The 13,213-nt window shown below is 45.9% G+C and overlaps 1 protein-coding gene across 2 annotated transcripts in view; it reads right to left on the bottom strand.

Moving 5' to 3' along the window:
* Nucleotides 1-1,011: 1,011 nt before the first annotated feature.
* The window catches only part of MAP2K3 (mitogen-activated protein kinase kinase 3), a 73,658-nt gene continuing 61,456 nt past the window's right edge, over nt 1,012-13,213 (bottom strand). For both annotated transcript variants that reach the window (XM_036741159.1, XM_036741160.1), the window contains exons 8-12: nt 12,217-12,344; nt 10,670-10,747; nt 6,917-7,056; nt 5,433-5,478; nt 1,012-2,982 (exon numbers count right to left, since the gene is read on the bottom strand). In XM_036741159.1, the coding sequence (XP_036597054.1) occupies nt 2,899-2,982; nt 5,433-5,478; nt 6,917-7,056; nt 10,670-10,747; nt 12,217-12,344 (476 nt within the window). In that variant the 3' untranslated portion in view covers nt 1,012-2,898. The remainder of the gene's footprint in view (nt 2,983-5,432; nt 5,479-6,916; nt 7,057-10,669; nt 10,748-12,216; nt 12,345-13,213) is intronic.

The following is a 13,213-nucleotide window of genomic DNA, read 5'->3' as shown; positions in this document are numbered from 1 at the left end:
TTTCTGTGACAACCTCCAAAGAAAAGAAAACATTCATCAGTCGTGGTGGTTAAAGACATATGCTCACACACAGGCTTGTTTCTTTTTTTTTATTTTTATTGAAAACAGCAACCAGGTTCTAGCCAGCTCCCTCTCAGGGAACAGAGAGGCAGGGACCAAGGCAGTGGGATGGCTCTACCTCCTTACTGGGACAGGCATTTTCAAAATTCTGCTTTTTTTTTTTAACCTTTTACCCCTCAATTTTTTTTCTTTAAAAAAATTTTTTTTAATAATCCACAAAGTACAGTGAGAGAACACATCCCTTGGAAGTCCGAGGCACCTCTCCCACCAGCATCCACAGGGCAGGAGCTGTCTGTTAATGGGTAGGAACTCTCCTGCCCCTCACTCCAGCCCCAACCTCCTCTTTGAACAGAGGCCTTGGGGTCTCAGTGATGTCCCCATCTACCCCTATTACTGCCAACAGCCAGCCAGACACTGCCATGGGGCAATGCCTTGTAACTGGGTGTGCTATCGCCCCCTGGTGGGGAGTGGAAGGCATCTAATCCATGCAAGAAAAAATAGCCAAACCCTCAAAGCAAGAGAAAAACAAAACTCAAGATAAATTAAAAAAAAAAATTAAAACTAAAAACAACCAGGCAAGTAAATAAAGTTTACAGCCAGACTTCACTCCCTAGTGCAGGCAGCTATTAGCAGAACACCCACACATATTTAAAGAGTCAGGATGGTTTGCACATTTGCTCTTTTTTCTTGGGGGAAAGGGGGAAGGAGGGAAGAATATGGAGACATAAACCAGGGCCTCTGTTCCATGCCCAGGACCACTGGAAACATTCCAACCTGACCGCCTAGCTCAGATGGTGAAGTTCCTGCAGCTACAATGACTGGACTGCATTTCTCTCCAGAGTCATTTAAAAACCCCTCTGGATCATGCAATCCCTAAGAGACAAGGTGACCCCCCTACCCTTGAACAAAGGGCAAAGGACTTCGGTTTAAATGGGGGGGGGGGAAGTGAAGGAGGGAGGCTTGTGGCAAGACCTTTTAGAATTGAGCATGTTTGTTGGGAAGCAGGTCTAAGTAGGGTCAAACCTCAAAGAATCAGGGATATCCCACCCCCACACCCCTGAGGCAGCCATCCACGTCTCTTCAACGAACATGTATACATCAGCTTCCTGACCAAGTGCTCGAGCCAACTTTACAGCATCCATACTACACCTCTCCCCATCTCCACCCCCAGCAGCTTCAAAGACAGCTAGACATTTCCTCAAAGAAAATCACTGGTCCTGAAGTATATTTCCACCCCCACTCCCCTTGAAAATCATAGGCTACCTGCAATAATTCTGGCTGGGCAGATAGCCACTCCTGAAGCAGACACCTCCTCCAGCTCTTTCTCACCCCCAAGGGAAGTTCTCAGCAAAGAAATGAGGAAAGGCTTCATGTAGAAGGCTGTCCTTAAACTAACCCTTGAAGGAAGGTAGGGTTTCTAAGAGATGGAGGGAAGGAGGGAAAGAGTCTTCTAGGCAGGAGGGCCCAGGAAAAGGGGATGGGACCAACCCTCTGGTATTCACAGTAATCAGGCATGACCCCCAGAGCCCATCCCCCAGGAGGGAGGACTATATCTGTTATCAGATTAAAACAAGAAAACGGCTTTTAAAGTTCATTATATATAGATATAAAAAATATAATACAACCTATGTTCTGCCTACCCTATACAATTTACTGTTTACATAGGCTCATAACACTTGTGGGTTGTCAGAAGGACAAAAAAATAAAGGGCCTGATCTGATCCCCAAGGCTGGTTTGGAAGAGATGGTTTGGGGGTGGATCCTGGAGCAGCTGAGCAAGTCATTGGGCCATAAGGAAGAATTTGTAATGGCCTTTGAAAAAGAAAACTATGGGAGCATTAGAACCCGGCACTTTATATATGAGGGGGGCAGGATCAAATCCTCACCTCCCACACCCATTAGCCCTCGTGACATACCCACACCCTCTGGCCCTAGGAAGTGAGGTGTGCTTGAGAGGGAAAGGGTCATTGGCATCAACAGGTCACCAAGGCTGATAGGCTGTTGTTCAAGGGCCCCCTCTCTCCCTCGGTATTAAGCTTCATATCACTGGCCAGGACAGGCGTCTTCCCATAGCCTTACTACAGACATCAAAGATCACTGAACCAACACCATCCCATTCACCACCCATCCCCAAGAACTCAAAGCCCTCCCCTCCAAGGGTAGGAAGACCAGAGTCTAAAGAAAGTGGATTTAGGGAAGGGAAAATGGAGGGCGCTGGTACAGAGATAGGCGCTGTTACACCTTATGGGTGAGAGGTGTTGGGAGAAGAACAGATTCCTGCGAGACCGAGAGAAAGAAACAGATCTGGGGGAAGTACTGAATGAATGAATGAACCAAAAAATTTACAGAGCTGGTAGTCCCAGAAACTCACTCTACTCAAAAACATTGGGAAGCTCTGCTTACTGGGTCAGTTTTCTTGGCACTTGGAATAAATGGCACATTGCAAGACCCGAAGGACCTACCCTCCCTCTGTCAGAACCACCCTCACCCCAACAGTTCCTGCCTAAGCAAGGGACTGGTCTCTCCGACCCAAGAGTCATGGTGATGAGAGTCTCGCCAGTGAAGAAATTCCCTACGTCCAATGCCACACGGGCTTCTGCGGGAGCAGTGACCAAACATTGTCCTCGGCCTTGGATTTCCATGGTGCTGGCCAGGTAGCTCTTTTAGCTAAAAGATACACAGGATGACACGAGGATATACTAATGCCGTGCTCCAGGTTGGAGGTGGACAGGGCTGGGGACTACGTGATCTGTGCAAACCACCAAGAACGTCGTTCCTCTTTTCTGTTTTCCAAAGGAGAGGGGAAGAGGGCGCTCCCCAGGGTAGTAATGTCCTTCTCCTATGAGTCCTCACCCAGGATCTCCTTCACAAAGGCAGCAATGTCTGTCTCTTTGGTTTTGTGCAAAGTAAAGAAAGGGTGCTCCTGTCAGAGAGGAAAGAGAAGCCAGGCTGGGTCATTTCATCACTGAACAACATCCTCTCCCCTCCAAATCCTACCATCCTTCAGGAAGCTTCCTCAGCAGCTCCCACCAATGATGGCTCCCCTTCCTGGTGGCTCACTGTACTTACTCCTGGTAACATACGTTCTAACAAGGACGTTGCTCTACTGAGAAACAGTGCGGAAAAAAGAACTCATCTTGGAATCGGGAAAACCTGGGTTCAATTCCCACTTCTGACATATACTGGCTATGAGATCCCAGGCAACTTTCTTCAGCTTTCAGGGCTCCAGGCAACTCCTCAACACCTTAAGTTTCAGAGAAAGTACTAATTGGCAGAGGGAGGTTTCTCCTTCCTACATTAATGAAAGTACAGATCTAGTCCCTATCCTTATCCTGTGTTTGTATTATTCTAGAAGAGCACTGATATGAAGTCAAAATCTCTGGGTTCAAGAGCATGCTGGGGAAGCTTCATCAGCAAAATATGGCTAATAAATGATACACGGGCTACCCAGATGGTAGTCAGAATCTCCATACACAGCATTCCATCTCCTACCCACCTCTGGCCTTGGCACGGGCTGGCCTTCCATCTCTGGAAGACTCCTTCTACCTCTTAGCTTCTTTCAAGGCTGAGTTTGGTAGCATTTCTTACAAGACACCTTTCCTGATCTCTGCTCCCATCCAAATTACTTTCTATTTATTTGTTTGTGTGTGTGTGTGTGTGTGTGTGTGTGTGTGTGTGTGTGAAAGAGAGAGAGAGAGAGCAAGAAAGTAAAAGTCCTGATTACTTGACCAGAGTGTAAGGTCTGTAAGAGCAGACATGTTTTCCTTTGTATCCCCCGACAGTAGGTGGGATATTATGCTGATTAAATTAAATAGACAAAGTCCCTTTTCTACTCCCATCCCCTCACAGCTCTACAAAGCCAACAGGGCAGGAATTTTTCCCTGACAGACGTCTGGGTAGCTGCTACTCTTCCCCTTCCTCTGACTGCAATGACTCATGTCCACCAGTCCGTCCAGCATAGGGGATGGATCTCCCAGGTCCTGGAGGAGCCCATGAGCCAGGGCTGAAGCAGCAGCCGGTTCTAGTTCTAGGACCTCTAGGTAGGCCATTCTCTTCTGGGGGGTGGAGAGCCCTCAGGACTGCCTCTCCAGCAGACTCAAAGACTTATTTGGTCTCAGAAAACAAAAACTGGCTGGTGGTAGTTCCCATTTCCTAAGTGCTTTCGGGTTTCGGGAACCCTTTCCTCACAATAACCTCAAAGGTGGCTTGAGCATGATTCTTCCCGCTTTACAATAAAGGAAGTTGAAGCTCAGAGACATCACATGACTTGCCCAGGGGTCATTCACTTAGTTATATGGTGAACCTAAGTAAGACCTGAACTCAAGTTCTGCCTCTAAGATCAGCATCTTTCCCACCCCTGGAAGGGTAACGCAGGCTTAGGCTGATCCTTTTGGGGTTTCTGCAGATCCAAGTAATTCCCCTTAGACTTGACCAGAATTCCATTCCTAAATTTAAAGGGGACAAGCCTTCCTCAGAAGGTAAAAGTCAATTCCCTAAGTGAGTTCTCCCTTGCCCTGGCACTATCAATTCAAGGCCCCACAACCCACAAACTAAAATCCACCGTTTTCCAAGCCACAACCACCTTAGAGGATGGCTCCAGCTGGCACCATTCTAGCTCTGCCACCAGTGACCACAGGAACAACGGCCCAATGGGCAACCCATCTCTGGCGCTCAGCTACACCAAAAGCAGCCCACGTAAGAAGGCTTTTTTATCCTGTGCCCAAAGCCAGAACTGAATCCAGCCCTGGTGTTGGCTCATGCCAGGAGGCAACCTGGTGGCCAACCAACTATTCTTGAGGTCCAGGCTGTGGCGTATAAATTTTCCCCTAAGGCTTATGTAAGTTCCACATGTACTTGAGGAAAGTCGTTGAGTCACCAAGCATGCCTCCTCCTGTCCCAGGCCACTTCCCCCCACAGCTAATTAAAGCTTTGGGCTTTCCAGCAGTGCCTGCTGACTTCCCACTGCAGGGTAAGTCAACAGCCGAATTTTCCCAAAGGCAGTTCTGAGGCACACCTCAGAAAGAGGGAGGCGCACCCCCCTGACACCTACAGCAAAGAGCAGGTTGCTCCTATCAAAAGAAACCTACCTCTTGGAATAGGGAAGGGAGAGGGATATACTGGGAAATGAAGGTGAAGGAAAAACAAAACACACTTATAAATAATGTTAAAGGAAGATAGAAGAAATCTGCTCCCCACCCCTATGCCCACCCCAGGCTAAATAGTTCATTTAAACACATTCTGAGTTGGCTGGTATTCCTGACCTGCCTCCCAGGGCAGTCACCGCCTCTCATATCCAGGGTGACACGTCCGCTGTGTTTCCTACATGGCCAAAATATTGCTTTTACATCCAGAAGGTGATTCCCAGGTACTCACCATTAGCTGCAGGTAGCTCATTCGCTCAGCAGGATTCTTCCTCAAGCTACAATGAAAAAGCAGGACAGACATGAACCCTTGGAGCAGGGGATGGAGGGCAGATCATACATTCGTTTCCCAGCCCTTCACTGCCCCACCCGGGAGCCCAGAGCAGACAAAGAAGGTAGCTTGCTAGTAGCTAGAGCAGACGCTGGAGCGTCCAGGCTGGGACCATTGGCAGGGACCAGCACTGACTCCAGAGGGAAGTTTAGGATTCACCAAAACAGACATGCACCACGGGAGATCCCCTGTAGAGGACATATCTCCAGATAAGCAACAAGGCTGAGCTCACTATTCACTGGATAACATTTGAAGACACTGGGTCTTTACCTAATCCAGCCTAAGACTGGGCTTCCACACCTCTTCCCCACCATCATCTCATACACCATGCGTATCCCCCAACACTCCACTTCCCAATTCCCCTTTATGTCTTCTCTTAGAATATAAGCTACTTGAGGGCAAGGACTATCTTGCTTATTTGTATTTGTATCCCTATCACTTAGCCCAGTGCCTAGCATATAGGAATGCTATATTACTACTGGTCTGCAAATATAGGAAAAGACTGTCAGGCAAAAGAAAGAACAGGTTTATTTTATTTTATTTATTTATTTATTCAGGGGCCAAAGGATCAGAGATTTAAAGCAGAAAAGATCATAACAGCCATCAAGTCCATTCTCACCCCCGCCCTCATTTTACAGATAAGGAATCTCAGACCCAGAAACATCAAGTGACTTGGCCAGGGTCAAACAGGTAGTAAGTGTCTAAGACAGGATTTAAACAAGGTCTTCCAAGACTCCAAGTCTTGTGCCCTATTCACTATACCAGTGATTTCCGTTTCATGGTCTGAAAATCCCTTGGAAGTCCATGCTAAAAATTCTTTAATAGCATCTTAACCAGTAAATCATTTCAGACTATATAAGTTGCTATTAAATTACCCTTTTCTGAAGGAGGCTTACAGAACAAAATAATGAGGACCACTGTACTATGTCATGTTGCCTCAGTACAAAGTCCTAAAGGCAGGAATAGACTAGGCTGCCTTGGGTTTAATCCATGGTAGGGTTTAAGCACAGGCTGGCTGATTATTCCTATACTGAGTCAGAGGCTGGACCAGGTCGGTGACCTCTAAGGGCATTTCCAAGTGCTGTCCCTGAGCCTTCAATGAAAGTAGTCAGAAAGGACGCTCCTCACCCACTTTCACCTCCAAGACCACCACCACCCTAAGACGTGTGGCCTAAACAGACAATGGTCCAGCCTTGCTGGAAGAGCATTGGACACATGGCTAAAAGGCTCTGGAAATTTAGCCAGCCCCACTGGGAGAGAGGAAAGACTTCTCTTTCTCCAAGAGAATGATTTTACCTAAAACCTCAGCTCACAAAAAGCCATTACCACCACCACCACCACCACCACCACCACCACCACCAAGGCAACCATGAGAAAAGACTCACCATTGAGCTGTAAAGTCCACAAACTCAGGAGAGAAGCGGTCAGCAGGGAGCTGAGGAGATGGCTCTTCTACTACCTGTTTCAGCTGCTGGAATGGGGTCCCCCATGACTCATACGGAAACCGGAGGATGGCCATCTCAATCTGTAGCCCAGGAAATATGGCCTTTCATTAATCACTTCTCCCTCACCCTTCCACAATTCCACACAGACCATACCTCACTCAGTCCTGAACCCATGAGAGGGGACAAAGTCAAAATATCGGTTTCACTCTACAAAATATCGGTATCAGAGAAAATCTTAGGCCCCCAAGTCCAAGACGGTTGAAGAAGAGGAGAAAGTCGGGTATCCCATTTCTCTCTTGACTACATTCAGTCTAATGAGCAGGGCTCAAAGGCAGGATTCCTCTGCTGGGACTTAATAGCTAAGCTAGTAAACATTCTTTCTACTAGAGTATGGGGGTAACTCTCCCATCCCAAGAAGGGAGAGTCACCAGTTTCACATACACAAATGTCACACAGACAGGTCCCTGGCCACAGCAGGAACTTGTCTTTGTGTCCCAAATCTATGGGGTAGATTTCTATATGGTCATAAGGGTACTAGAGACAATATGCTCAACTTGAGATGGAAATCAGAGGGCAGAAATAGACTCAGATGGGGACCTACTACTTGGTCATCAAGCCAGTGAGGCCCAGCAAGGAACATCCGGTCAAGGCAGATTTCATCTAGGAACTAGGTTTTCAAGTTGCTTAGTTCTCTTTTACCAGACCTGGTACTCCATCAGGTTGGACAGATAGACAGGGTAGGTCATTTAATCCATTTTATTAAAATGCTCACCAAAAAAGTGGGGGCAGGAGAGAAAATCTTTATATTCAGTGTGTTGGGTTCTTTTTTGGGGGGGGGGGGTGTGTAGCTTTTGACTTCGGTGATAAATAGGCAATAGGGGAGTTTTCCCAGTCCTGATATAATTCTGTGATCTACAATCATAGGATCCAAGAAGAGTCCCAACTCTACTCACAACACACTACATGCCATACAGAGACACGTGAAATAAGAGATTATTTTCAAATGGCCTCTTGAATTATTTTTTCAATTTAAGAAGCAACAGCATCTTCATTAAGTGAAGGTCATCTGTGTCAAAGGACAATTGTTCATTAGCTTAAGCCTTTGACTTCAACCACCATTAATGTGAAAATATCAAATTGTCCTTGAACCATGCTAGAAGACACAGGAGTATGAAAGCCAGAGAATTTTTAAAATTCAACTGCAGTTGTTACTGAAAGGCACAAGTGAATGAATAATGGGCTCAAGAGACTGTAGTTCAAACAAATGATTAGAACTGGAAATAAAAGGGTAAACATGCTCTTAATTAGTGAATTTGCCTATTCCTCACTGACATCAGCTCAAGCTCCATGTTCAAACAAGACACATAATATTATGTGTGTTTGTAATTTATGCAGATCTAGAATCACATGTATACACATTTATATGTATATGTAATTGCATTATGTAATGTGTATTACATGTGTGTAGTATGTGTACATGTATATGCATATGCTTATAATTACAAGCATATACCCGTGCGTAAATACATATACATGTATCTGTATACACATGTGCATGGATCTCTTTCAGACAACAAAACCTAATTAATTCAAATATGCCATTCTGGAAATGGAGGTCATTCCACGTACTAAGGTGAAGTTTGCCTCTGCAGAGGCTGAACCAAAAAAGGTTTGCTCAGACGTCAATAGCGCAAACAAGAAAAATGTCAAAACCATTCAAAAACACATAGTAGGTGCTCAATATACAGTTGCTGATTGATCAGAGACCAATAGAAAATACTGAAGAAACTGAACAACACTTCTGCAGTCACAAAAATCATGCTCATCAAAACACACACACACACACACCACCTACCTCTGCACCTAACACTGCAGTCACTTGGTCTTCCATCAAAAGAACAAGGGGGTGGGGCTATCTCTAGGGTCCCCTTCTAATACTCAATCCCAGATCCTGTGTATACAGTGCTTATTTTAACTCATCAGTATCCCCCTTTAGATCATTGGTTATGGTCCCTCGCCTCTCTCCCTCACTCAGGCAGGGGGTTAAGGGCATCTGATAGCAGGAGGGGAGGGGAGCTGGACTAGGACATATGTGGCACCCAGCCTAGCACATGCATTTGAGAAAACCTAGAAATGGGCTCAGAAGCAGCCACAGGAGGGCAGCCTTAAGTAGTGGCTTTCCCTGTTCCACAATAGGAACCAGCTGGGGTTTCTACAAGGCAATCTGGTTGGCCTGGTTCTTCAGGGACCAATGTTAAGGCACTTCCTGTACTGGGGGAGGGCAGAGGGGAAGGTGCCCATGAGCTCACTGTTTTGGACTGAAAGCAGAGTCATGAGGGTGGAGAAATTCTGGAGAACTCAGCCGGAAGGCATGAAAACTTTGGGGGAGATGGTGATCCCAGCAAACAATGCCAGGGAAGGGTCTGGGGGAAATCCACTGGATGAATGAAATATCTTCCTGAAAGGCCCTTGGGAGAAGTATAAATTCATTCCCTCTTTCTTAGCCCCACAAAGTGGGGGAAAGGGGAAGTGAGTCAATGCAAGGTCTGAGAATCTCCCTAAATGCCATATTAATTAATGCATGCCCAGAATTTCCCTTGGACAACAGTGCACCACCTAAATTCTATTTTTAAACACACAGAAACGCCCAAGTTATCCTAAGCTGGCAAAAAGTCCTCCCCAAAAACACTGGTGTGAGAGAATGCAGGGGACTAGCAACCAGAGCCATTCCTAGAGTTCAAAATTGAGGTGATCACCCCCAAGCATCAGCTGTAAAAGTAAGGAGCAGGTGGAAAGCTGAGATTTAGATTTCAAAGGGACCTCACAGATCATGTGATCAGACCCTCTCATTTTACAAGGAAACAGCCAAAAGTAGTGACTTGCCCAAGGTCACAGAGGGCAACAAGCTGCTGAGTCAATATTTGAATCCGTGTCCTCTAATTACAAATCGAATTACATTCATTTCTACTACATGGTGCCATGTCCTATGCTGATGGCACAGGACAGTGACTCAGAAGGAGTGGGGGGTGGAGGCAAGAAACAGTTCCACCAACTGACACTAAGAAAAGGTCTAGGGCCCATACACATAATCACTCCATAAAACCTTCCACCGAGAGAAAACCCTGCTTGGTGCTAGCACAGGCACCCTCCTACTGAGTACAGCTGCCTATTACCTTGCTGTGATTTCATGTACGACTAACCTCAGTGTTCTTTTACCCTGATCTCACCTGGATAAAATTACAGGTGCATAGATTTACAGCTGAAAGGGTCCTTAGAGGCCATCTAGTTAACCCTCCCACCACACCCCCGTTTCACAGATGAGGATGACTGAGGTCCAGAGATGTTAAAGTGACTTGATCAATTTCGCACAAAAGTCAGACTTAGAACCCAAGTCCTCTGACCACAAATTCAGTACTCCTACTGTACCCTGCTCCTCTCATATAGCTGCCTCCTCTTCCCTTTACCTGGCTCCCAGGTATATTCATTCCTACACCTCTCTTCCCCACAGTATACTTGACGCAACCAATCACTTCTGATTTCCCCATGTGCACACAATGGAGTACTTTTTACTTGACCTCTGAAGGGATGATGGAGACCGGGGGGACTCCCAAAGCTTTCTTCCTCTCCCTCCCTCCCCAGTCCCAGACAACCCACAGGAGGAAGCTTTAGCCAAGGGCATCTTATGGCCTTTACCATAGTGATTCCCAGACTCCAAACGTCTGACTTGACATTGTAGCCTTTCTGGTTCAGCTCTGGGTTGATTCTCTCCGGCTGTAAGAGTGAGGGGTGAGAAATAAAGGCAGTCAGTTGTTTTTGAGATGCCCAAGGAGGATTCATACCCCAGAGTCCATCCAAAGACAACAGCCCCACAGAAAACACCCAGCAGGCTAATGACTGAAGCTTGATGCAGGCCAGGTTGGCCTCTCTGGAGAGCTCTGGGGCACTTGAGGGTGGAGAGAAGAAGAGGGGAAGCTGGGGGCCAACTCTGAATGGCCATCTATAACAACAGGGTCTTCAGTAACGATGATGGTCTTCAGTAACAACAGCCAGAATGTGTACAGCTCTTTACAGTTTGGAAAGCACCTCATCTGATCCTCAAAGCAACCCTGGAAGGCAGGTGTTAGCATTATCCCCATTTTAAAGATGCTTCAAGAAGGCCCATTCCACTTACTCAAAGAATCAAACCCGAGACCTGACAGGAACCTCAGGCAGATCAAGGAGTCCAAAGCCCTCATTTTACAGAGAAAGCTTTGGCCCAAAGGGGAAAAAATGGTTTGTTCAATGTCATAGTGAGTGGAAGAAAGCGGACCAGAACCCAGGTCCCCCAAACTGTGTGGCCTAGTTCTCTTTCCTTCACATCACATTGCCTTCCCTGTGCCCCCTCCCCTTTTTCCCCACTATGGCCTAAGGTTTCCATAGCTTGTCAGGAATAGCTGTCCTAGGGGATAGTGTTTATTTTTAAAAAAACAAATAAAAGGACTTTGTTCATACCCAGGAGATAGTAGGAAAAGCGTCACCACTTGGTGCCAATAAAAATATCTCTCTTACAGTGAAGAATCATGTAGTCTGTACTGTATGTATTTAGCAACTTTCATTTGGCTATACCAATGAAAGGAATCAGAGGCACAGACAACACCAGAGAGTGGATGATCCAAAAATCTTTCTTACTTGGTTTCTGTAATAAAAATTTTCCTTGCACTCCCCCCAAAATCTCATTCCTAATTACATTTTAGTTTGGCGCATGCAATCTGTTCCTGAGAAGACACAAGCTTCTCAGAGGGGTGAGGGACGCTAGAAGCCCATTTGGTGGAAAGGGGGAAGCTGATCTAAAGTTAAAAAGTAGCTGTGGGCAATCCTCCCAGCAAATAACCTACACGTGGCAATTCCCAATTCAGCGTCTCATCTTCAGGGCTTTTTCAGAAGCTCTCTCTCTCTCTCTCCAAGGCAGCCATACAGTTTAGCTCAAGGCCCCAGGACCCAAGAGTGTCACAATTAGAGTGAAAAAACGAGAAAAAGAAAACCCACAACCCACAGCATGGGGATTTTATTGGTTCGGTAACTTTCACTCTCCATTTAACAGACACAAAAACCGATTTATAAGCTCGAAGCCTTACATCTGGACCCAGATGCCCAAAGACACTGTTTTTATCAGGAGAAGCCTCTCCTGGGAGGCCACTATCTACTCGCCACAGGCAAGTAAACTAGGCCCTCCCTCTGATCCAGACTGTACCCCCACTTACCGCCATATAAGGTTTGCAACCAGCATCCATGGTCTTGGCAACTGAGTCCACCAAGTAGCCACTGATCCCAAAGTCACACATTTTTACGTGGCCTTCCTTGTTGATGAGAACATTGGATGGCTTGACATCTAACAGGAGCCAGGGAGGGAAATAGAAACATGGTCAAAAATGTTAAAAGGCAAAAAAAAAATTTTAATGGCTTAAGGTGAAGTACAAAAGTTGGTAAATAAGACCAGAGAAAAATTTCAGGAATAATGGCCTGAAGAAGATAAGGACAGGGAAAGAAAAAGGCTTTCCAGATTATTATTTGCCCCAGATCACACAGTTAGTGACAGAGTCAGAGCTAAAACCCAGATTTCCTGCCTCCCAGAGAGATTGCTATGACACACGGGTAGGCCACACTTTATTTCAAGTCTGGGCACCACATTTTAAATGGGACCTTGACAACCTTGAGTGTGTGCAAAGGAGGTGTGTTCAGAATCACATCCTATAAAGGACAGTTAATGGAAATGAAGCAGTTTACCTTGGAGAAGATAACATTGAGTAAGTAATGTGAATGGGGCACCTACGTGGCACAATGGATAGAGTGCCAGGCCTGGAGATAGGAAGACTCCTCTTCTGGAGTTCAAATCTGGCCTCACTTATTAGCTGTGTGACCCTGGATAAGTCACTTAACCCTGCCATCTCCTCATCTTTAAAAGGAGCTGGAGAAGGAAATGGCAAACCATTCCCATATCTCTGCCAAGAAAACTCCAAATGGGGTCACAAGAGTCAGACATTCATAAGTGGCATTAGCTTTTCTAAATGTTTCCTTTATAATATCTGTTATTTATTTTTAGCATTCTTTTTTTAATTTTGAGTTCCAAATTCTCTCTCATTCCCGTCCCTCCCCCATCCACTGAAAAGGCAAGCGATATGATATTAATTATACATATGAAATCATGCAAAATATATTTCCATATTTGTCATATCACACACAAAAAAGCAAAAAAAGTGA

This window comes from Trichosurus vulpecula, chromosome 1 (assembly GCF_011100635.1).
Source record: "Trichosurus vulpecula isolate mTriVul1 chromosome 1, mTriVul1.pri, whole genome shotgun sequence".
Taxonomy (NCBI): Eukaryota; Metazoa; Chordata; class Mammalia; order Diprotodontia; family Phalangeridae; genus Trichosurus; species Trichosurus vulpecula.
Note: the sequence above shows the minus strand (reverse complement) of the source record. Positions and strands in the feature narration are given on the sequence as shown.